Source organism: Schistocerca americana, chromosome 2, assembly GCF_021461395.2.
Source record: "Schistocerca americana isolate TAMUIC-IGC-003095 chromosome 2, iqSchAmer2.1, whole genome shotgun sequence".
Classification (NCBI taxonomy): Eukaryota; Metazoa; Arthropoda; class Insecta; order Orthoptera; family Acrididae; genus Schistocerca; species Schistocerca americana.
Window position 1 is genome coordinate 669,841,577 of NC_060120.1, and position 24,171 is coordinate 669,865,747.

The window sequence follows — 24,171 nt, forward strand, 5'->3', positions numbered from 1 at the left end:
GTCTCATTTTAAGCAATGGAAACTCCAGGCTGGAATATCAACAATGTAAGTGCTGTGTCATCTGAACAAGACACAGACAGGGCAAAAGCACTATAGGCGCAGAGTCGTGAGCTGGTGCCAGTGCCATAGAGACTCGCCACTTGCGTGAGTTTCACCAACATCACAGGCGGCACTGAGGATGAAGATATCAACTTCACCTCAACCAATCGCCAGCTGAGTACAATCTGCCAATGACTGGATGACAATAGATAGAAGCCTATTCAGAAAAGCACCTCTCACCCACAAGGTTATAGATCATCATCCAGGGCTGACTTGGACAGGGAATGTAGTTTAGTGAACTCTTAGAAGTGAACAGACATTTGTTGTACATTGCATTTGCTATGTACTGTGAAGCTTACCTATGATTATTTGCACTTAGCCATTGAGGGCCTATTCTGTGTTATCTTACATGCATTGTTGTAGATGACATTATTTGAAACGTCACAAAGATAATTAAACCTTTTTACTCCTCTGTGTGACTTAGTTGCCAATTTGTTGGAGTGCTGTAGAACCTTTGCTCTCCTGTCCTGTTACCTGAACATGGGGCATCACTGTGTAATGGTGACAAGGAGAAATTGTCTGAGTGATGTACTGCATCAGAAGCCATTTCACAAACTCACAAACTTGACCTACTGTAACGACAGTGGCAACTCAGCTTCAGCAGCAGTAGTGATGAGGTTTTACAAAACTGGTGATGAGGGTTTACAAAAGTAAGAAAAAGATAGGTTGATACGTACAGTAATGATGACATGTTAAGTTGCAGAAAGTCACAACTAAAAAGCACTTACATATTAGCTTTTGGCCCCAGTCTTCATCAGAAAAAGAAAATACACATTTGTTCATTTATTCACACAAGCAAGCACAGCTCACATACACATGATTGCCATCTCTGGCAGCTCGAACTGGAATGCATTCCAGTCCAAGCTACCAGAGATGGCAGTCATTTGTGTGTGAAGTGTGCTTGCTTCTGTGAATGAACGAATGTGTGTTTTATTTTTCTGAGAAAGGCTGTGGCCGACAGATAATGTGTAATGCATTCTGGTTCGAGTTGCTGGAGACGGCAGTCATTTATGTGCGAGGTGTGCTTACTTGTGTGAATGAATGAATGAATGTATGTTTTCTTTTTCTGATGAAGTCTGTGGACAAAAGCTAATGTGTAAGTGTCTTTTACTTGTGCCTGACATTTTAACTAAGAGCAAAGATCTCAGCCATTTTCTCCACTTGCACTCCTTCCATAGTGCTGATTGTGACACTGACAAAAGTGGTGACAAAAGCTAGCTTTGAGCCTACAAAGATTCACTTTGGTACAACATCTAGCAAAACCAAGATCAATCTTTGCTACATTAAGGATCCTACAAGAGTAGAAATATTTTGTGATACGGTTCAGAAAGAAATTGACACCTGGACAAATATGCACCCATTGCTGAAGACTGGCTAAAAATGAAGTCCCTTCTTATGGCTGGCAATCCATTTGCTACTTTGAAAGCGAAATTCCAGGACTGGTTCCTCAAGAACAGTGATGTACTGAGACTCCTCCTTGATTCTAAGCATCAAGCATCTATAAACTGGCACTCAAACCCTTGCAAATCTAACCACAGGGATCTAAGCAAAGCAAAGACAACTGGTCAGTGTACAATAACTGCATTGTACATCCTGGGAGAAACTTTGTGAAAGTACACAGGAGTGTGATGAAACATCAGTAGAGTGTATTTGTGTATCAAAATGACCATTGGAACCTACCCTAAGAAGACTGCCCTACTGAAGAAGATTGACAAAACAGTCAGCACATATTGTAATCAACAATTCTAATGGATGGGACACTGTTCCAATCTCTGCTCACATCTGGTAACATCAGCCCAAACTCAGTAGGAGAAATTTCTCAGTTGCCAACTTACCACGAGCTGTACACTGTGCCTACTAAGCAGGCCTTCAATCTGGGAAATGCCCTGGTAAACAAACATCTACACAGAACTTACTAAGCTAACTCCACTCCTCCCAGTGCTCTACAACATTTTACTGAAATATTGGGCTGAGGTTACTGTGCTGCAAGGTATGCACAATGTCAACATCATCACTCTATACAAAGGTCAAAGCGATTGTGGTAATTGCAATTGCTAATGCATAATTTCACTACTGATTATGTCAGAAAAGCATTTGCCCATGTGGAGCTGGGCACAATGGAGAGGCTTGCCAAGGTTTGTATCCTGGCTCCCAATCTGGGTTCTGAGTCCAGCAATGTCCTACTGATATTGTGGTTTTGTCCGAAGAATGAGGTCCTATGTCAAAGTTGGCACTTCATAATGGAACAAAAAGTAAGGATAGTTGCTGACAGACACAATGACAAATGAAAGAGGCCGGTGGACATACACTCTCAAAGAGTTTCCATATGCCGCCACTGCCGGAAGATTACTTACATCAGGGGGCACCATCACCCATACCCACTTTGCAATCATTGCTTATGATGACAGCATCAACTTAGTCAGATCTGGCTGCGACCTACAGAATTATTAGTCAGAACTGTATATCAGAGTTTATAGCCAATTGTCCATTGAGAAGAGGCCATCATTTTGTATTGTACTAAAATGATAAGTTATAGTGCTCAGTGACAGTAACAAATACAATACAGAGACATTCCTGTGGATGTGGACTGTTTTCAAGTTAAGTATTTTACATGGTTTAAACTTTAATAAAATTATCTAGTGCATTGTAGTATCCACTTGACCTCCTCAAGAAGTAAATCTGGCCTTGCTAGGACACACTACAGTGCCAAAGCGAATGTCTCAAGTGCATTTCTCTCCTTCATTACAATGGCGACAAGGATGGTTGCTGGCATACCGCAGCTGGTGGTTCAATCCGCGATATACCTCACATTGGTGACGTCGATGTGTGCATCTTTCTTTCTGTATACTGAATTCCGTCCTGGTCTGCCTGGCAGTGTTTTTAGTCTTCTGCTGATGTTGGCAGCCAAAATAATATTATCATATTTTTGTGTATTCTATAAAAAGTGTTTCAGTGTGTCTGAGCCCCGACAAGAAATCTCTAAATGATGATGTTCAGTTTCAGGTTCACCATGTATAACAGATGACAACCTTATTGTCAAAACAAGCTGCTCCACAACCAGTTGCTGCTCCCAAGTTCCGCCAGATTAACAGTAAAGAAGAGGACTGGTCAGAATATTGCGCATAACTGGAAGCACACTCCACAGTATGCAACATTAGAAGTATGGCACACACTGGTTTCTTTTTAGCAACAGTAAAAGCCAACAAGACTGTGTCCTACACTGAGCTCTGACTCTTTGCCAGAAGATATTGCTTATGAGGAACTCATTCACAAGCTTGATGGACTTTATGAATCACAGATTCATGTCGCTGCAGCAAGATTTAAGTTTTTCGCCTCAAGGGGCACTATCCACAGTCATTAAATCAGTCTATTTCTGTACTTAAAGAACTGTTGTGACTCCCACTACGTACATTCTGCGGTACAGTGGTGTAGACTATATGAGAGTTCCATAGTTCCGTGGCACATTGTGTTTATTGATTGTTTTTAATAATATAGTTATTCCTTGTTTTGTCTCATTGACAATGAATGTCATGCAAACCGCATACTTCAATTTAATTAATTTATACGTTAACGACATATAACTGGTGTCCCTGGCATGGTCACACATAACTGTACTTCTCCGCTGGCTTATACGTTCCATGCCGCATCAAAACTACGACTGTTACTCTTGTGCCAGCCTTGTTGGGTTTTCATTCAGCACAAAGATGGATTCCTTGCCAGTGCCTAATGAGCCAGCTTCATGTAACTGAGTGTGTGGCTAGTGCTATAATGTGTAAAACTATTTGACGCATGCCAGTACGCTTTAGTATGTTGACGACTCCCAAGGATTATTGTCTTTAAATTCTTTGCTTCTCCTGCAGATTTTGATGGTGGTTTTATCCTATCATAAGTGGACTGTCATGTGCTGCCCAGGCTTGTCTTTTGACTGTGTTTTGGAGATGTGTTAGTGATCACACATGGTCAGATTGGATGCAGATTTACTGTTTCATCCAAGGTTTCACATGTTTTTATGCACATTTGTACCTTGGAATTTGTGGCACATGAAGCATTAGTTTTATAAGACCTGAATATATAGCTCCAGGATATAAACGGGTCATCATACAGTGAAAACTCAATAAACAGCTATTGCGAAATTGGCCTTTCACTCGATTTTATATATGGACTATTTTACTATCTCTGATTTTAAACTGTTTAATTGTCTCTCACATTATGTTATCAAACAGTCACCTTTTTGGCAACATAACTCCTCGCTTTGGTTTGCGCAATTAGAGAGCCAATACATATTAGCACAGATTATGGCAGACGAAATAAAATATAGTTACATGGTAACTGTATTAACAGAAGATCTTGCCGCAGAATTCCAAGACATTCTTGCTACGCCTCCAGAAACCAAACAATATGCTGTCATACAGAATACATTGATTATGCACCTGTCACAGTCGGAAGCTAAATGTATGGAAATGTTTTTATCAACGCAACAGAACTCCACTGCAGCTGCTTCATTACCAGCACACTCTTGCAAGTAATACTGTCAATGATGTATTACACAGTATATGACTATCCTGACTATCAGAGGATACACAGAAGATTTTAAAGATATGTTCCGGAGATCTCCACGAGTTAGTGCAAACAGCTGAGAGGACAGTGGAAATGTATCAGATGACACATATCACAATGATGGCTACTGTACAAGGTAACATAACCTCTGTGACTTTGTTGTCACTACAGTCTCAGCTAGCTGAGCTTACAATACAAGAGACTGCACTGCAAAAAGCAAACAAATGGCAATGCACATGTCAATGATTAAGGAGTCGAAATCACTCACTGGTGACACACAACATATGTCAGTACCACATAAAATTTGATTAGATGCTCGGAAGTGTGTACCACAGTGTAAAGCAAATCAAGATGCTGACACAATAGCAGCTACAACCACGTCCACCGACAGCACGCAACGTTTGTTTATTACAGTCCACAACACAAAAGTGCAGTGCCAGATAGACATCAGTGTATCCAGTAACCAAGTTACTATGTCACAGTCATACCTGCATGCTGCAAATGATACAAAGATTACGACACATGGACACGTCTTTATACACAACCTCGCACTGCATCGTACATTTGAGTAGTGGTTTACTGTAGGTGATGTATCACACCCCATACTAGAAGCAGACTTCCTGGCACTCTACGATCTGGTACTGGGCCAACATTGGCAGTGATTAAATGACGCAACAACAAACATGACTGGGCAAGGTAAGGTGAACTACAATGCTACTAAATCAATCTAGAGTGATTGCTGAGGATTGAGGTATCTGCCACTCTTCAAGTGGCAGCTGGGTTCCCCATCTCCATGTGGTGCCCAAAAAGAAGAATGGTTGGCATCCCTGACATGATTACCAGCAATTATATGTGAGAACCATTCCAGACAGATATCCCGTGCACATTTGGAAGATTTATCTGCCACGATACAAGGCAAATGATTTTTTCAACAATAGATTTGGTCAGGGCATATTAGCAGATTCCAATTACTGCTGAAGACATTGCCTATACAACTATCATCACACCATTTTGTTTATTCGAATTCACATGAATCCCATTTGGGATCTGCAATGCAGCGCAGACTTTTCTGTGATAGATGGGTGAGATAACGTGTGATCTACAATTTTGTTATGTACATAATGTATATACAGATGATGTGCTCCTTATGGCTGCATCTGAAAAGGAACATATGCAACATTTGATGAGGTTGTTTGAACATTTACATGCACAAGGACTAATAGTGAACCCATCAGAATGTATTTTTAGCGTAAAGGAAATCCAGTTTCTTGGCTACACAGCGGATGCATGAGGAATCCAAACATGATTAGACAAGGTGGAAGCCATATGTGCGTACCCACAGCCAGTTACAATTTGGCAATTGGGGCATTATCTTGGTGTAATAAATTTGTACCAACAGTTTCTGTCACATCACGTGGCAATAACAACACCATAGAATTATGGTTGAAGGGCACACTTAGGCGAAACAGTAGACTGCAATGGATATTCAATGCAGACTCCGCTCTCAGTGCTATCAAAACAGCAATTTCAATAGCCACCATTTCAGTATCTTCATAGACTACAAGCTATTAACTTATGCCTTTGAAGTGAAGCCAAATAAGGCATTGCCAAGACACCTAGGGCATACTGACTACATTGGCTAATTTACAACCAACATCATGTATGTGCAAGGCAAAGTTAATGTACTGCTGATGCACCCTCCTGGGTTAGGCAATGGATGTAACCGAGCATCAATCACCGCACATTGTGGTCGTAGCTGCAGCTAATGATTTTCATGCCATGGGGTAGGTGCAACAAGACGATGACAAGCTGCATACATTGGGTGGGCAACAATCAGGTTTACAACTGTGAAGAGTGACAATAACGGGCACAAATGTGGAGTTATAATGTGATGTCATCCCCCTAAAGCCTTGGCCATACGTTCCGTAGCAATTTGAAGCCCAGGCAATTGCTTCAATACACAATCAAGCACTTCCTGGAGTCCAAGGAACCACAAAGCAGGTTAAACGCAGTATCATCTGGCCCAGTATGAACGTCGAATGTCAACTATAAGTCTAACAATGTATGGCCTCTCAAAAAAACAAAATCACATGATGTGTCGATACACTGCTAGGTACATTTGCACCACCTAATCAGCACTTTGTTTATGTCTGCAGGGATACTGTAGGGCCACTACCAACGTCCAAAGCCTGCAGCTAGTGCCTTATGATCGTGGACAGATACTCACGATGGCCAGAAGTATTACCTATGGCAGACATCACGGTAGAGACTGTGACGAATATGTTTTTCAAAGGATGGATTGTACATTTTGGCATACCACTGAGAGAATAATGACAGATCAAGAACATCTTGAGCTGTGGCACCATTGAGTTAGTAGACTGTTCTGTCTGGTGCCACTGGCTCAGGTGTAGTACCGACTACCCCTCTCATGGCTCCATTGCCAATATCTACGAGAAGAGGCATGAAGTTTGGGGTTGGCGGTAGTGTCGTGGCGAAAGGTGGTCACAAGGTCCAAGCGGCTGAAGCCACGAGCTGCGCAAGGAGGGCCTGCGCAGAATGAAGATACTGGATTACTTCACCGGGGTCAGCGTTGACTACAGGCAGTAGGTCAACATGCCGTTGGCTGGTTGGCAACGCTCATGTTGGACGACTGCTCGTGGCCTGGCTGCCCTCTTCTACCTGGCTTTCATCGGCAGCACTCAGTAACCACTGTGATGCACCATGGATCCATCGAACTGCATACTCATAAAGAGGAGTATTCTGTAATCCTCATGGTGATACGTGTCATTGCCTACATACCCTCAGTATTATTTTCTGGTTTGTATGACCCTCAGAGTTTTACTCGATTGGCTCTTTGGTCATAAATATATGCCATAGTATTGTACTAAGACACTACTTGTTGTTTGAAAATCCATCCCACTATTACACTGCCTTCCTTTCTGGTTTGTACCCGATCATTAATGTTCTAATGAATCAGTTATTAGTCATAAATACAGCTGGAACAATTGTACTAAGGCACAAGTTGCCATTAAACAAAAGAGGGACCTTGTGGTTAGATGTAGATGTTAACCAGTTTAATTCTTTGATTGTAATTGTATTTCTCAGTCACTAGTTATAATCTGGACAATTTGTTGTACTAAGCTGTTCGCTGCTGTGTTTGAAAGACTGGGTCATTATTGTGTCAGAAGGGATGAGTTGGGATCCAGTCGCAACTTGGTTGCCGATTGAAATTAAGAGATTGGTTGCTTTGAATTAAACCTTATCATTGTAACATTGTTTCCTAATCTGTTTAACCTTTAAGGACAGATGCACATCTTAACCCCGAAGCTTTCAACATACAGCTTTCAAATTAAAAGTTACATCATCTGTCTTGAGTAATTAAATCACTCTTGTCATCTATGGTGCTTATATAGTTTTCAAGTGTTGGAGAATGGCATTTAAGACAGCCACTGTTTCACCCGATAACAGGCGGGCTGCAGGTCTGGGTGCCTTGTAATCATTGTCATATTGTTTGCTGTTTTGCAATGCAGCACTTCAGATTTCTTTTGCAAAAGCTGATTCAACTTAAGGTTTAAGGTCAAAAGAATTTTGCGAATTTGTTCATTTAGTCAAAGAAAATTTTATGGTTATATATTGTTAAATAAACAAGTTGTGTGAAAAGGAAGTAATATCGGTGTGTCCTCCCTTCCAAGTTTTCCTTAATTCCAGTAAGTGCCATGTATCATTGGTAGCAGAGCAAGGTTTTCGACCTGTTAGCAACGAGTTTCATTTCATGCAACGTGCTTCAGTTTAAATTTTCTACTTTATTCTTTTGGGACATTGTCTAATTATTCTCTTTTGTCCACAGCCGCACCATGGATCCACGTCAGTGTCTCGGTATTTCATACCTAAAATGGGATCAGCTTGAGTATGAACTGAGCATTAGGCAACAAAATGTTCATGGCACGGTTGGGGAGTTGGCAGCCAGGCTACTGGCAGCATTGTCAATACTCCATTTCTGTCAGCACAGTTGGCAGGGTAACCAAAATTTACAGACTATTATGGTAGCATTAAATCAGTTACAAGAAAATCTCTCCTTTCTCCAAAATAATCAACCAATCATGAGGCAGGTGAAGCGCATTCATGCACAGTTAGTCCACCTGGGCAACAGAGTAAAGGATCTTAAACTTCCAGAACCGAGCCCAGGGCAGTTAGCACCTGTCATTCAGATAATTAATCTTTTGTTTGATTTGCAGATCCAAACTGCAGCTTTAGAATGAGTAAGTGGGGCTAATACAAATAATATAGAATGTGTTTCTGACAACCCAATAGCCGAATGTAGACCCGTTGGCCGAGGTCTAAGTGATTGATTTGCGGAATATTTTACCTGGCTCCCCCACCTGATGATGTGTCTCTTAAATAGTATTTGGGAAATGTCAATTGAAACTTTAGACAATATACAACAGGTATTGTGGCTGCTAGTTAAGTTTGAGTTGCATGCTGATGCATTAAGGATCCCCCATCACGTAGTACTTATTGCACTCTACCCATTAGCACACAGTAGCTTAAGTTATCTGCTATCCGAAACCTTACAGCAGGGTAAGATGATTGGGCAACTGAGGCAATCGGTCATGGAGGGTAAGTTATCAGACCATATGTGCAAAGAGCTAGAGTGTAGATATTATTGGCACGTGCAGGACTCCCACGAATCGTCGTTTAAATATGTAGAGTGGGTTCGTGAGGCAGCATCAGCACTACATATGGATGTTCCCAAGGCAAATTTAGTTGCTTATGTCTTGGAGGGTATTCGGCCTGAAGATAGGTCTAACATTGGGAGTTAGGAAATCTTGTTAACTCTGTTACGAAATTGTCTTTTGCCGACAACCAGCGAAATGAGTTAATGGGGGACATGAAATCTTACCTAACTCCGGTCCAGAAGGTAGCGTGATAGATAGAGCATGTGGGTCAATGAAATCAGGGGCTTGTTTTAGATGTGGTGCATATGACCCTTTAGTATGAGGATGCCTGGTTCCAAAGATGCCTCGCACTGAGAAATGATGTCAGGCAGGGGCGTGGTTGCGTCATTGGAGATAGGAGTGGTGTAGTTGTAGACAGGCAGCCACCATGTGTACCTTACCATCCTTTTCTTTGGCTACAGGGCATGAACCATTGTGTGGGTTACTAGATTCAGGCAGCTCTGTGTCACTCCTTAATTACGAGTGGTTTATTGAATATGGACACTTATGTAGATTACCTCGGTTGAGAGATGTCGGGGGGCCAATGGCCACGAATTACCTCTGTGCACAGAAGTGTGGGGAAATCTTTCCATGTGTCAATTTTCATGGCCTATCAAGTTTTTATTTGTTAAGGGACTGGTGCCTGACTTAATTCTAGGGTATGACTTCATCCGTAAGACTGGTATGGTGTTCGATTTTGGTAACCAGACCTTTCATTTCAAATTTTCCCCCAACGACCAAATAGCCTTTTGTTCATGTGCTCATATGGGGATGGGACGTGACACCAGCAGTAACACGTAGCTGCTTGGGGCGGACCACTTCTCTAGTCAACAAGGGAAACAGTTAAGAGAACTTTTGGGAGAATTTCTTAACATACTTTGTGACAGGTTGGGAGTCACAGATGTCATTAGATACTATATTCGTGTCATGGATGACACGCCAGTTCGCCAGTCTCCATATCGCTTGTCACAACCTAAGATAAAGATATTGCAGCACAAAATTGAGAGCTTGTTAAAAGACACGAGTCATAAGATCGTCCACCTCCCCCTATGCTTTTCTTAGTACCTAAAGATCAGGAACAGGATTTCCAACCTGTGTTTGATTACAGGCTTCTCAATAAAAAGGTGATCTTGGAATCAGTGCCACTGGCTGATCTCTACAACTGTTTCACCTGGCTTTCTGGAGCATCTTGGTTTATGGTCCTAGATCTTAATCAGGCTTATTATCAGATGCCCTTAATGGAGGAACCAGATTTTAAATTGTAAGACATTTCCAAGAGCAGATGTGGACTCTGACCACAATCTATTGGTTATGAACTGTAGATTAATAATGAAGAAACTGAAAAAAAGGTGGGAATTCAAGGAGATGGGACCTGGATAAACTGAAAGAACCAGAGGTTGTACAGAGTTTCAGGGAGAACATAAGGGAACAATTGACAAGAATGGGGGAAAGAAATACAGTAGAAGAAGAATGGGTAGCTTTGAGGAATGAAATAGTGAAGGCAGCAGAGGATCAAGTAGGTAAAAAGACGAGGGCTAGTAGAAATCCTTGGGTAACAGAAGAGACACTGAATTTAATTGATGAAAGGAGAAAATACAAAAATGCAGTAATTGAAGCAGGCAGAAAGGAATACAAACGACTCAAAAATGAGAGCGACAGGAAGTGCAAAATGACTAAGCACGGATGGAGAGAGGACAACTGTAAGGATGTAGAGGCTTATCTCACGAGGGGTAAGATAGATACTGCCTAAAGGAAAATTAAAGAGACCTTTGGAGAAAAGAGAACCACTTGCATGAATATCAAGAGCTAAGATGGAAACCCAATTCTAAGCAAAGAAGGGAAAGCAGAAAGGTGGAAGGAGTATATAGAGGGTCTATACAGGGGCGATGTTCTTGAGGACAATATTATGGAAATGGAAGAGGAGGTAGATGAAGATGAAATGGGAGATATGATACTGCTTGAAGAGTTTGATAGAGCACTGAAAGACCTAAGTCAAAACAAGGCCCCGGGAGTAGACAACATTCCATTAGAACTACTGACAGCCTTGGGAGAGCCAGTCCTGACAAAACTCTACCGACCTCAGGGAAGATCAGTTTGGATTCCGTAGAAATGTTGGAACACGTGAGGCAATGCTGACCCTACGACTTATCTTAGAAGAAAGATTAAGAAAAGGCAAACCCACGTTTCTAGCATCTGTAGACTTAGAGAAAGCTTTTGACAATGTTGACTGGAATACTCTCTTTCAAATTCTGAAGGTGGCAGGGGTAAAATACAGGGATCAAAAGGTTATTTACAATTTGTACAGAAACCAGATGGCAGTTATAAGAGTCGAGGGGCATGAAAGGGAAGCAGTGGTTGGGAAGAGAGTGAGACAGGGTTGTAGCCTCTCCCCGATGTTATTCAATCTGTATATTGAGCAAGCAGTAAATGAAACAAAAGAAAAGTTCGGAGTAGGTATTAAAATCCATGGAGAAGAAATAAAAACTTTGAGGTTCGCCGATGACATTGTAATTCTGTCAGAGGCAGCAAAGGACTTGGAAGATCAGTTGAACAGAATGGACAGCGTCTTGAAAGGAGGATATAAGATGAACATCAATAAAATCAAAACGAGGATAATGGAATGTAGTCGAATTAAGTCGGGTGATGCTGAGGGAATTAGATTAGGAAATGAGACACATAAAGTAGTAAAGGAGTTTGTTAACATCGAGTATTGATTTAAGTGTCAGGAAGTCGTTTCTGAAAGTATTTGTGTGGAGTGTAGCCATGTATGGAAGTGAAACATGGACGATAAATAGTTTGGACAAGAAGAGAATAGAAGCTTTCGAAATGTGGTGCTACAGAATAATGCTGAAGATTAGATGGGTAGATCACATAACTAATAAGGAGGTATTGAATAGAATTGGGGAGAAGAGAAGTTTGTGGCACAACTTGACTAGAAGAAGGGATCAATTGGTAGGACATGTTCTGAGGCATCAAGGGATCACAAATTTAGTATTGGAGGCCAGTGTGGAGGGTAAAAATCGTAGAGGGAGACCAAGAGATGAATACACTAAGCAGATTCAGAAGGATGTAGGCTGCAGTAGGTACTGGGAGATGAAGAAGCTTGCACAGGATAGAGTAGCATGGAGAGCTGCATCAAACCAGTCTCAAGACTGAAGACCACAACAACAACAACATAATGGAGGAATCTAAGCATCTCACCACCTTCATCACAGGTTGGAATTCATATGAGTTTAACTGGGTTCTGTTTGGTCTGTCAACCAGTGCAGCAGTTTCATTCCATTTATTGGATAAAATTTTAGGTGATTTAAAGTTTAATTGTGTCTTCAGTTATTTGGACAATATGGTCATATTTAGTGCCTCCTTTGAAGAGCATTTTGTGCACATCTGGAAGGTACTATCCAGGCTCAGGGATGCGGGTCTGACTGTGAAACCCTCAAAGATAATGTTGGCTAAGCGCCAGGTGTCATTTTCGGGCCATTCGGTGTCTGGGGACTGATTTAGCATTGATCAGGAATGCGTTGAGGAATTTTCCACAGCCAAGAAATAAGAGGGAGGTTGCCCGATTTGTAGGGATGGCAAATTCTTTCTGCAGATTTGTCTCAAACTTTGCGCAACTTGCTGCTCCATTTAATTTGTTACGCAGAAATAATGAGAAATTCATTTGGACTGAAAGTCAGCAGGCATTCTTTGAAGGAATTAAAACTGTGATTGCCAACCCACCAGTTTTAGCCATACTGACTTTAAGAAAAGATTTGTGGTCCAGACTGATGCTTGCAATACTGGTGTGGAGGCAGTTCATTTACAGAAAGATCAAGGTATCAGGTGTCTGTTAGCATTTGCTTCCCAGTGTCTGGAGGGGCCTGAGCTCAATTACTTGGTATATGAGTTGGAGGCGTTAGCTGTGTTATTTACCCTGGAAAAATTTTGGTTCTATCTTGAACGTCATGAATTTGACCTACAGATGGGTAATCAGGCCCTTGTTGGGTCCTAGCTCGGCTGAGAAAGACAGGGTGTATCGCGAGATTGGCAGTCCACATTTCAGCTTTCCATTTTAAGGTTCTGCACGTTAAGGGATCTGATAATCAGGTTGCTGACACCCTTAGCAGGATGTTCCAACAGCACGGTCTTGATGAGGAAACGCCAGTCAGTCACCTAGTATGTACAATCCTTACCGAGGTACCCCAACCGTTTAATAATTTGAAAACTGAACAAGAAAAAGACCCATTGTGTGTGTGTGTGTGGGGGGGGACTCAGGAAGCAAATACTAAATGGACAGGAATCCAGTGACTTTTCTGAAGAACGGCATTCTGTGTAACCGCAGGGTTAGGACTGGGGAAGCTAGAATTTGTCTCCCACGAACCTTAGTTATACTGGTCTTCTGGTACTTCCATAATTCTCCAGTATGAGGGCATTTAGGTCTTTATAAAACCTTAGAGAAGGTCAAGGAGTAGCTGACTGGCCAACACTTTATAAAGACATTAGAGGTTTAGTCAAAGAATGCCGAGATTGTAAGAAGGAAAACTGAGTAACTCCCCGGTGAGGGGATTGCTGCAGTTGGAATGGGAAGAGCATCTGTTGGACAAATTGTTTGTTGATTACGTGGGCCGGCTGCCCTGGACAAAAAAAAGGCAATTCACATATTCTTGTAGTGGTGGTCACCTTCTCCATGTTTGTTTGGTTGATACCTAGCTAGGGTGTGACCGCTCTTATAACCATTTCACATTTTATTAATATATTTACATGGTTCGGCCAATGTGGGCATTGTTTACAGATAGCGCTCCTGGCTTTCTGGCAAGGTCGTTTAGACAATTCTGTTTTGGCAATGGGATAAAACATTTTACTACCACACCTTATTATCCTCAGGTTTCCTTCACCAAAAGGATTAACCATAATTTGAAGTCAGCATGCATTATTTACCACCATAAATTGCCCAACAAGTAGAATACCATCTTGCCCTGATTAAACTTAGCGTTTAACACCGCGTGACATGAAGCATCCCAGGCCACCCCAGCTAGCCAAATGCTCGCATATCCCATGAATTCCCTGCACTCCAATTTATAGGAAATAAATGTTGTTGTTGGTGGTCAATGATTGTCCAGTTTCCTGTACACAGCCGAGCTGTCCTCCAAGTTGTCGACTACCACACTGGCAAGTTGTTGGTTATTCTTGCCACTGAGGGATCCCCTAGGATGCTTGAGTCTGATAACAGTAGGTAATTTGTGTCATGTCAGTTTGAAGACTTTAGATTCTGCAGTGATATGCAACATCTGACTACTGCCCAGTTTCACCTGGCTTCTAACTTGGAGGTGGAGCACTTCATGTGTACATTCAAGAAGAAGTCTGTGTCTGCCTCTTCCCACGATGATAAATTGTCAGGTTTTCTGGCTACATATCATGTGACGCTAGTCAACAGGTGCACTCCCACAAAATATTTGTTTGGGTGCCATCTGCAGGGTCTCCTGGATTTGTTGCTCCCTGAGTTGCACTCAACAAACCACCATGTTTTTCTCCTGGGGATGCAGTTTGGGTCTGGTCCTTTGGCTGGCAGCAGGGATGGGTGCCAGGTGTCATGAGCCAAGGTTGGCAGTAGTTTGTGGTGAATGTTGGTGGGGGCCAGCTGACCTGTCATGCAAATTGGTTGTGCCCTCATCCTGTTAGGACACTGCCACTTTAAGCGTCCAGTCAGCTGAGCAGCAGGGTTGATCACAATGCTGCTTCAGCAGCAGGCTCCTACTTGCAGAGATGCACTTCCCTGTTGCCGCTCCCTCCATCATCCTCCCATTGTTGTGACCTTGGCCCCCAGCGAGGCTTGTGCCTCCACCTGTTGAAGTGTAGCACATGGATTCTGACCCATCCCCTTTTCCTTCCACTTCATTCTCCTCTTCATAGGTTGAGGTGGCCTCGTCCCCACTGCAGCTGGTGAACCTGTGTTGCCGCAGACTCCCTGTTCTTCCACCTCTCTTGCGACTTGCATCTGTGGTCGGTTGGCTGCCAGGCTCTTCACACCTTTACCAGTTCTGTGCTGGAGGTCGTGAACCAAGCCTGTCCATTGTTGGCACTACATGGCCTTTCCAGGGGGGTGAGATTTAGTATCCCCACTAGCGAACATTGCTATGGAAACAGATGAGCTGGCATGGGTAGCATAGCAAAGTAGATCAGAAACCTCCCATGGAGGGTGCACATGTCACATAGTATGGGCAGATCCACTGATAGAAGTGTTTACTTGCAGGTGGCAGTAAGTGGAGTGGGTGGGTGCTCACACTGCACTTCGTGCTGAGTGTTGTTGTCATGTGCTTTGTTGTTGGCCACCCATGCCAGCCATGTGCTGAGTTTATTGCCACCCACGCCTCTATGTGGGTTCAGATGCTCTGCTTCCCACAGACTGACTTGCACAGTGAGTTCATCTCCTCTCAAGCCACTCTGTTCCCTGGTTGTTATTAAGCTACCATCAGCCCATGAAATATCCCTGGCGACAGTGTAGAGTAGTGGGGCTGTCACGCCCATGAAGATACTAAATCTGCAACAGGATAGTATGTCTTGCTAATACACACCCTCTGTCAATGCTCATTCATCATTACTGATAACGTGGTAGTAGTTCTACCAATGTAGAAGGCTGAACAGTGATTATATAATGGGTGGTACAGGACATGTATCATTTCACAGTTGCTCTCCCTTTCATAGTAGTTATTTTGCCAGTTACAGGGCTGGTGTGGGTGGCAGAAGGTGGTGTATTGGGAAGTCCTACATCAGGAATGAGAAGCAGGGAAATGGTTGTAAAGGGAGCATAGGTCTGACCAGGATGTTGCACTGTTCTAGATGGGACAGGCGAAATATAAGACAGAGTGAACCTCATTTCAGGACATGATTTTCGGAAATCATATAGGAAGTTATAGGTCTGCTGAAGTAGCTGATGAATACAGTCAAGACCCAGATAGTATTGAGTAACAAAAAGTGTACTCCTAAGTTGTCTTTTGAAGGGATCAGCAGTCCGGCACCGGATGTTAAGGTCATGGAAACCCGCATTTGAACAACACTGGTGGGATAATTATACAGGGTGTTACAAAAAGGTACGCCCAAAGTTTCAGGAAACATTCCTCACACACAAATAAAGAAAAGATGTTATGTGGACATGTGTCCGGAAACACTTAATGTCCATGTTAGAGCTCATTTTAGTTTTGTCAGTACGTACTGTACTTCCTCGATTCACCGCCAGTTGGCCCAATTGAAGGAAGGTAATGTTGACTTGTGTGGTTGTGTTGACATGCGACTCATTGCTCTACAGTACTAGCATCAAGCACATCAGTACGTAGCATCAACAGGTTAGTGTTCATCACGAATGTGGTTTTGCAGTCAGTGCAATGTTTACAAATGTGGAGTTGGCAGATGCCCATTTGATGTATGGATTAGCATGGGGCAATAGCCGTGGCACGGTACGTTTGTATCGAGACAGATTTCCAGAACGAAGGTGTCCCGACAGAAAGACGTTCGAAGCAATTGATTGGTATCTTAGGGAGCACGGAACATTCCAGCCTACGACTCGCGACTGGGGAAGACCTAGAACGACGAGGACACCAGCAATGGACGAGGCAATTCTTCGTGCAGTTGACGATAACCCTAATGTCAGCATCAGAGAAATTGCTGCTGTACAAGGTAACGTTGACAACGTCACTGTATGGAGAGTGCTACGGGAGAACCAGTTGTTTCCGTACCATGTACAGGGTGTGCAGGCACTATCAGCAGCTGATTGGCCTCCACTAGTACACTTCTGCGAATGGTTCACCCAACAATGTGTCAATCCTCATTTCAGTGAAAATGTTCTCTTTACGGATGAGGCTCCATTCCAACGTGATCAAATAGTAATTTTTCACAATCAACATGTGTGGGCTGACGAGAATCCGCACGCAATTGTGCAATCACGTCATCAACACAGATTTTATGTGAACGTTTGGGCAGGCATTGTTGGTGATGTCTTGATTGGGCCCCATGTTCTTCCACCTACACTCAATGGAGTACGTTATCATGATTTCATACGGGATACTCTACCTGTGCTGCTAGAACATGTGCCCTTACAAGTACGACACAACATGTGGTTCATGCACGATGGAGCTCCTGCACATTTCAGTCGAGGTGTTCATATGCTTCTCAACAACAGATTCGGTGACCGATGGATTGGTAGAGGCGGATCAATTCCATGGCCTCCAAGCTCTCCTGACCTAAATCCTCTTGACTTTCATTTATGGGGGCATTTGAAAGCTCTTGTCTACGCAACCCCGGTACCAAATGTAGAGACTCTTCGTGCTCGTATTGTGGATGGCTGTGATACAATACGCCATTCTCCAGGGCTGCATCAGCGCATCAGGGATTCCATGCGACAGAGGGTGGTTGCATGTATCCTCGCTAACGGAGGACATCTTGAACATTTCCTGTAACAAAGTGTTTGAAGTCACGCTGGTACATTCTGTTGCTGTGTGTTTCCATTCCATGATTAATGTGATTTGAAGAGAAGTAATAAAATTAGCTCTAACGTGGAAAGTAAGTGTTTCCGGACACATGTCCACATAACATATTTTCTTTCTTTGTGTGTGAGGAATGTTTCCTGAAAGTTTGGCTGTACCTTTTTGTAACACCCTGTAAACAGTGCACTTGGGAAGGTTGAAAGTAGCAGTTATATCGCTTAGCTGTCTGACCTTACCCATGTGTCAAATTAACTTAGGCAAAAACACTTAGTCTAGTTAATTATGTGATACACTTACTATAAAGTGAAATTAATGTGCTTGTGTTATACATAATACCACCATCATAACATAGAAAATTACCTGAAAATGAACCAATATAAAAGCAAAGGCTCTCAGGCTGTGCACCCTGTATACTTGTTCTGGCTCCAGCTGTGCGTGGCCTCCAAGAACTTAAGAGATCAAGTGCATGTTCATCACCTGCCACTGCTGCTTTTGCTAGTCCACTGTGAAAAGAAGATGATCCAAAAATGTTACACAGTGACTGAATTCAATTTGTACACAGTAAGTTCTTTCTTTTTGCTATTTTATAAATTCATTAAATATACACCTGTAAATGATAGATTATGCCTTGTTTTATGCCCAGTCCATTTAAGAATGGAATGCTGAATCAAATACGTGGGTGGGTCCACATTCTGTGCAGAATCTGATAGCTACTACTACTGTTGTTATTGTCTTTAAAAAATAAAATTAACAAAAAATGGAGCCATTAAAAAATGGTGTTATTGCTGGATGCATTTTTGCATTGCTATGAATCTCTGAGAGGGGGAAAAAAAAGATTTCTGTCGTTTCTTAGTTGCTTCAAAATTAATGGAGGTACGTTCCGTCTTTGCAGCTAAATGAAAGGCTGTTTGTTTTTTGGCACACACATTCCACTCCTTTTACTAATGAAGGTTATTCAATGGTCTGTAAAACATGTTTGTTTTTAAACACAGATCAGCCAGAACATTATGACCACCAACCTACTATCGATACAAACCCATCCAGGCGATAGCAGTGCCATCTGGTGAGGAATGATCAGACACATGCATGGTGCATACACTATTAGTGAGCATGCAATCTGTGAGTAGAATGGGGAAAGACAGCAATTTACCCGAGTGTGACCAAGAGCAGATTGTGATGGCCCGGAGGTTCGGCACGAGCATTTCGGACACTGCACGACTTTTTGGGTGTTCAAGGAGTGTTGTGGTGAGTGTCTTCAATACATGGTGAAACCATGCCTAGACATCATGGGGTTGGGCAGCCACCCCTCATTACAGATGTCGGACATCATAGACTGGACAGACTGGTAAAACAGGACAGGCGGCAAACTGTGGTTGGACCAACATCAGACTTTAATGTTGGGCATAGTAAAAGTGTGTCTGAACAGACAGTGCATTGAACACTCCTTACACTGGGCCTCCACAGCTGACACTCGATGCATGTACCAATGTTAACATCACGACATCAGCAACTGTAACTGAAATGGGCAAGTGACCATTGGCACTGGACATAAGTGCAATGGCAGAGCATTGCATGGTCTGATGAATCCCAATACCTTCTTCATCATGGCGATGGGAGGGTGCAAATGCGTTGTCTTCCAGGGTAACAGCTCCTGGACCCATGTACTGCATGACGGAGACAAGCTGGCAGTGCCTCCATTATGTTCTGGGGAACACTCACATGGGCATCCATGGGCCCACTGGAGCTCGTGCAAAGCACCATGACAGCCAAGGAGTATCACACACTGGTTGAAGATCATGTACAGCCCTTCATGACTAATATATTTCCCAATGGCAGTGGCATTTTTCAATGGGATAATGTGCCATGTCACAAGGCCAGGAGTGTGGTGGAGTGATTTGAGGAATACACTGGCAAGTTCCATTTGATGTGCTGGGCCTTCAACTCACCAGATCTGAAACTGATCGAACACATCTGGTATATGATCAAATGTGACATCAGAGCTCATCACTCCTCTTCAAGGAAAGTACAAGAATTAGATGACTTGTGTGTGCAGATGTGGTGCCAACTCCCTCTGGTGACCTACCAAGCCCTCATTGCTTCCGTGCCACAACAGTTTGCCGCTGTTCTCCATGCCAAAGGTGGACATACTGGCACTTACGTAGGTGGTTATAATATTCTGGCTGATCAGGGTATATATAATAAACGTATCATATAGTAGTTACAAGTATGTTACTATGTTACATTTTTTCATATTTTTCTCTTTTTTTTGTCCTAAAAAACAAGATAAAAACAGGAGAAAACATAACATGGTAACATGCTTGTAACTACTATATAATGCATTTATTATATACGCAAAAACAGAAATGTATTACAGGTCACTGTATATGTTTCATAACTAAAAGAAGCAAAACGTGTATGGCAAAAACCCAACTGTCTTTCGTATAGTTGCAAAGATGGAACATACTTCGATGAAATAAACTTTCTTTTACAACTGTGGTGTTGACAGGAGAAAGCATGTAAATCATATAAAAATTGAAAATCAGTTTCTTGGAAGACAACATAACAATGAACCATGTAATTGGCATGGTGAAGCCTCTAAGGTGTTACACAAAATATTTAACTCTATGCAGCTCTCCATGTGGTGTTAGCTCAAGTATTAGAGTCTTGGTACAATCATCCACTGTTGTTTCCATGGCGTCCAAAAATTTCCAAAATGTGACAAGGGCAAGTAACCAATACCTGAATACAACCACTTTGAAAATGTGCACCTTCTCTTTGTCAGGATATTAAAATATCACTTTATGTTCATAAAGGTATTCTTTACATTCAGCAACCTGAAAACATAGGAGATTACAAAGAGAGGGCATTCCTTGGACACTTGTCATTAAAATGAGTCATCGTCCACCTCTCAAGACAAGAACATCAATTAGTGAACCTAAAAAGAAATATTTTTGAATTTCTTAATGACACATATAACAATAATGGAGCAATAATATAATAAGAGAAAGGCAACCAATTGCCTATAGCAGATCAATGTGTAGAGCACAGAAACACATAACAACATTCACACTAGCTTTTGAGCACTAGCTCCTTTTCTAGCAGTAGAAGACACATTCGTACACACAACCACACAGATACCAAATGCACACTCCCATGGCCAAGGCAAGACTATTTACTGATATGTGGTTATTAAAGGAAACAGAATAAGGTAGGAAATGAATGTGACTGGGTCATTTGCTTATTTCACTTCTGAAGGCCAGATCTACAAACAAATTCATGGTACTGTCATGGATACCTGCATGGCACCATCCATGGGTTGTTTCCTCGTGCTTGGCTCTGGTGCAAGATCTGTCCCATATACGCACTCACCACCTCATCCCACTGTCCAGTCACAGCCATTTCCTACCCAATAAAAGGCAGGGCCATATGTGAAAGTAGCCCGATTATATATCAGATATGCTGCAATCACTGTACAGCGTTCTATGCGGGCATTATACGTAACCAACTGTCTACTCGTATGAATGGTTGCTGCCAAACTGTAGCAAACTACAAACCTGATGACCCAGTTGCTGAAAATGCTGCACAACACAACACAAATGACTACCAAAGTTGCTTCACTACAAGAGCCATTTGGATACATCATTCCAGCACAAGTTTCTCTGAACTAGGCAGACAGGAATTCTTTCTCCAACAAATTGTTTGCTCTTGCAATCCTCCTGGCCTAAATTTCTGCTACTCTGTTCTAACCGCCCCACTTTGCCTTTTCCCTTCTCTCTTCTGTCCACACCACTCCTCCTCCAGCCAGATCATACACTGTGTTCTTTCCACCACTCTTCCCTCTTCCTCTCCCTCTCCCCTTTCCAAGCAGGCATTTTCCCTTTGTCTGTCTGTCTGCCTGCCCCCCCCCCCCCCTCTCCCTCTCCTCTCCCATGTTTTCAACCCCTCTCCCTTTCTCCCTCTTCATCTTCAGCTTTCTCTCATTTTTCCCTTGTCACCATTTTTATCCCAACAGCCCCCCCCCCCTTCCTCCCTCTCCTTACATCTCTTTTTGTTGTACCCTCTGTACTCCTTTCATCTTGTGTGGCTGCAGAGTCATCTGTCCAAAGACCTGCCTCTTTCCTGCTACCCCCATATTAGGTCCTTCCCTACATCCTCCTCACCTTCATCAGCTCAGGCAACTGCTTTCAGTAATCAAGTATCAATAATTAGTCTTGCCATGGCCATAAGAGTATGACTTTTGGTGTACTATTGCTAGAAAAAGAGCTAGTGCCCGAAACATAGAGTGAATGCTGTTTACTGTTATGTGTTTCTGTGTTCCACACATCAATCCACTATAAGTAAGCGGTTGCCTTTCCCTTATTTTATTAATGAAAAATATCATTCATTTTGCAAAGAACTACATGTTTCAAATTAGAAAGTGCATGTACAACTTGTCTATTTCATTAAAGTTTCTGCTGTTGATATGATGAACTTGTTTAGCTCGTATTACTTGAGTTATAGTGTTGCGTATGAGTTTTGTATGGCTTGTTACAAGTTTATACACACAAAACACCTTTTTAACATGCTCACAAATATTTTTCCTTCTCTTGTAAAATGTAACTCGTCTTACGAACTTTCCATGTCAATATATCAATTGTTTCTCATATTACTTTACTGATGTAGTAATGAACTATACCATACTTATACACACTCACTCTCGTTCCTAAAAGAATCTTTACATAGAACTGATATGATGGAACACTACCCCTAAACTAATTTCAAGTGTCTTTTGTGAATTGTCATCTTAAAAGCAAGTTACATTTTTCTAATAAAACAGTATACCATGTTTGCATCACAAACAAAATTTATGAGTAAGATAACATTACTGCTTGCTAAAGTATTGTCCTGAAACATGAGTGACTTCCTAAAATGGAGCAACACAAAATTAGTTGCCAAAAGAAGAAGATAATGTGGCTATCAACACAGACAAATATCCTCAACTGATTTAAAAAAGGATACAAGGATTAGGCAGAAGGCATTTCAACAATAGACGGTGAATACAAGACACAGAATAATTATAGGCCTTTGCTTGAGGAAGTGCATCCAATGACAGTTTAATTACTGTAAGTCTGATAAAGACCCTTCACTCTCTGAAGCAGACTCACTACTTTCTTCCTTTTTTTCTTATACACATGAAACATGTCAGAAATATGCTGCCACAATGATTACATGTAATATATAAATGTCAATCTATATATTACAAAATGCAATAGTTTTATATGAAACACCCTGTGAGTGTGGCTCTTCAGAACATTCAGTTCTAATTTTCCATATATGTATAGTCATAATTTAATCAACCACTTTCTGAAAATCATTTACAGTATATATTTTGGATGAGGAAGTGCAATACACCAATTCTGGTTACATACCATCCAACAGAGGAAACAACTCAAATCACATGCAGAATAGTAGTTTAATTCCATTAATTTCACAAACAGAATTCTAGATTGTATGAGGAGATGTCATTAACTAGAAAAGCATGAACTTTTAACATTATAAGTTTCATATTTTTAAAATGGGCTTTATATGTGCTTATAGTTTTACTTTTTGAAGACTTACAGAACCAAGTGAAGGTAAAGTCTGCAGAGTTTGGTACATACGTGATGTCAACACCTGGGGCTGGACGCCGAAAAGTGACATGGCCCAAAGGTTCTCGCATTTCTACATGGAAAACAGACAGCAACTGGCCTCGTGAGTCCATTTTCCAGCCCAATAACGCACCAGCCTGAGCAAAAAAAGTTACCGGTGAAAATAGTAAAACACACATCGAATCAAGGCTTTGCAGATATTAAATACTCAATTAAATTTTTCTTCGCGAATAGAAATAACAGTAACAATTATCATGAGTGACATACTTTTAGCCATTAATAAAGTGTCATAGCAATTAATATTTGTGAAAAAATTAAAACTGTGTGTCAGACTGGAACTGCAGACTCATGCAGGGTGGTGCAGTGGTGAGACACTGGTCTTGTATTCAGAGGGATGGTAGTTCAGTCTCTGCCCCATCATCCAGGTTTAAGTTTTCTGCGGTTTTTCTGAAATGCTTACAGCAAATGTCAGAATAGTTTCTTTGAAAGGGTGGTGCAGTGGTGAGACACTGGTCTTGTATTCAGAGGGATGGTAGTTCAGTCTCTGCCCCATCATCCAGATTTAAGTTTTCTGTGATTTTTCTGAAATGCTTACAGCAAATGTCAGAACAGTTTCTTTGAAAGGGCATATATGATATCTTTCCCCAGCCATCTTTAATTGAAACTTGTGCTCCACATCTAATGTAACGACCTCACTCTCACTCTCACTCAAAT

General features: G+C 41.9%; 1 protein-coding gene across 1 annotated transcript in view; it reads right to left on the minus strand.

Annotated features, from left to right (window-relative positions):
- LOC124594906 (intraflagellar transport protein 140 homolog) overlaps positions 1-24,171 on the minus strand; it is a 263,104-nt gene that overhangs the window by 212,000 nt on the left and 26,933 nt on the right. Inside the window, exons 3-4 of the mRNA XM_047133380.1 lie at positions 23,470-23,594; positions 18,191-18,333 (exon numbers count right to left, since the gene is read on the minus strand). Coding sequence (XP_046989336.1) covers positions 18,191-18,333; positions 23,470-23,594 — 268 coding nt within the window. The remainder of the gene's footprint in view (positions 1-18,190; positions 18,334-23,469; positions 23,595-24,171) is intronic.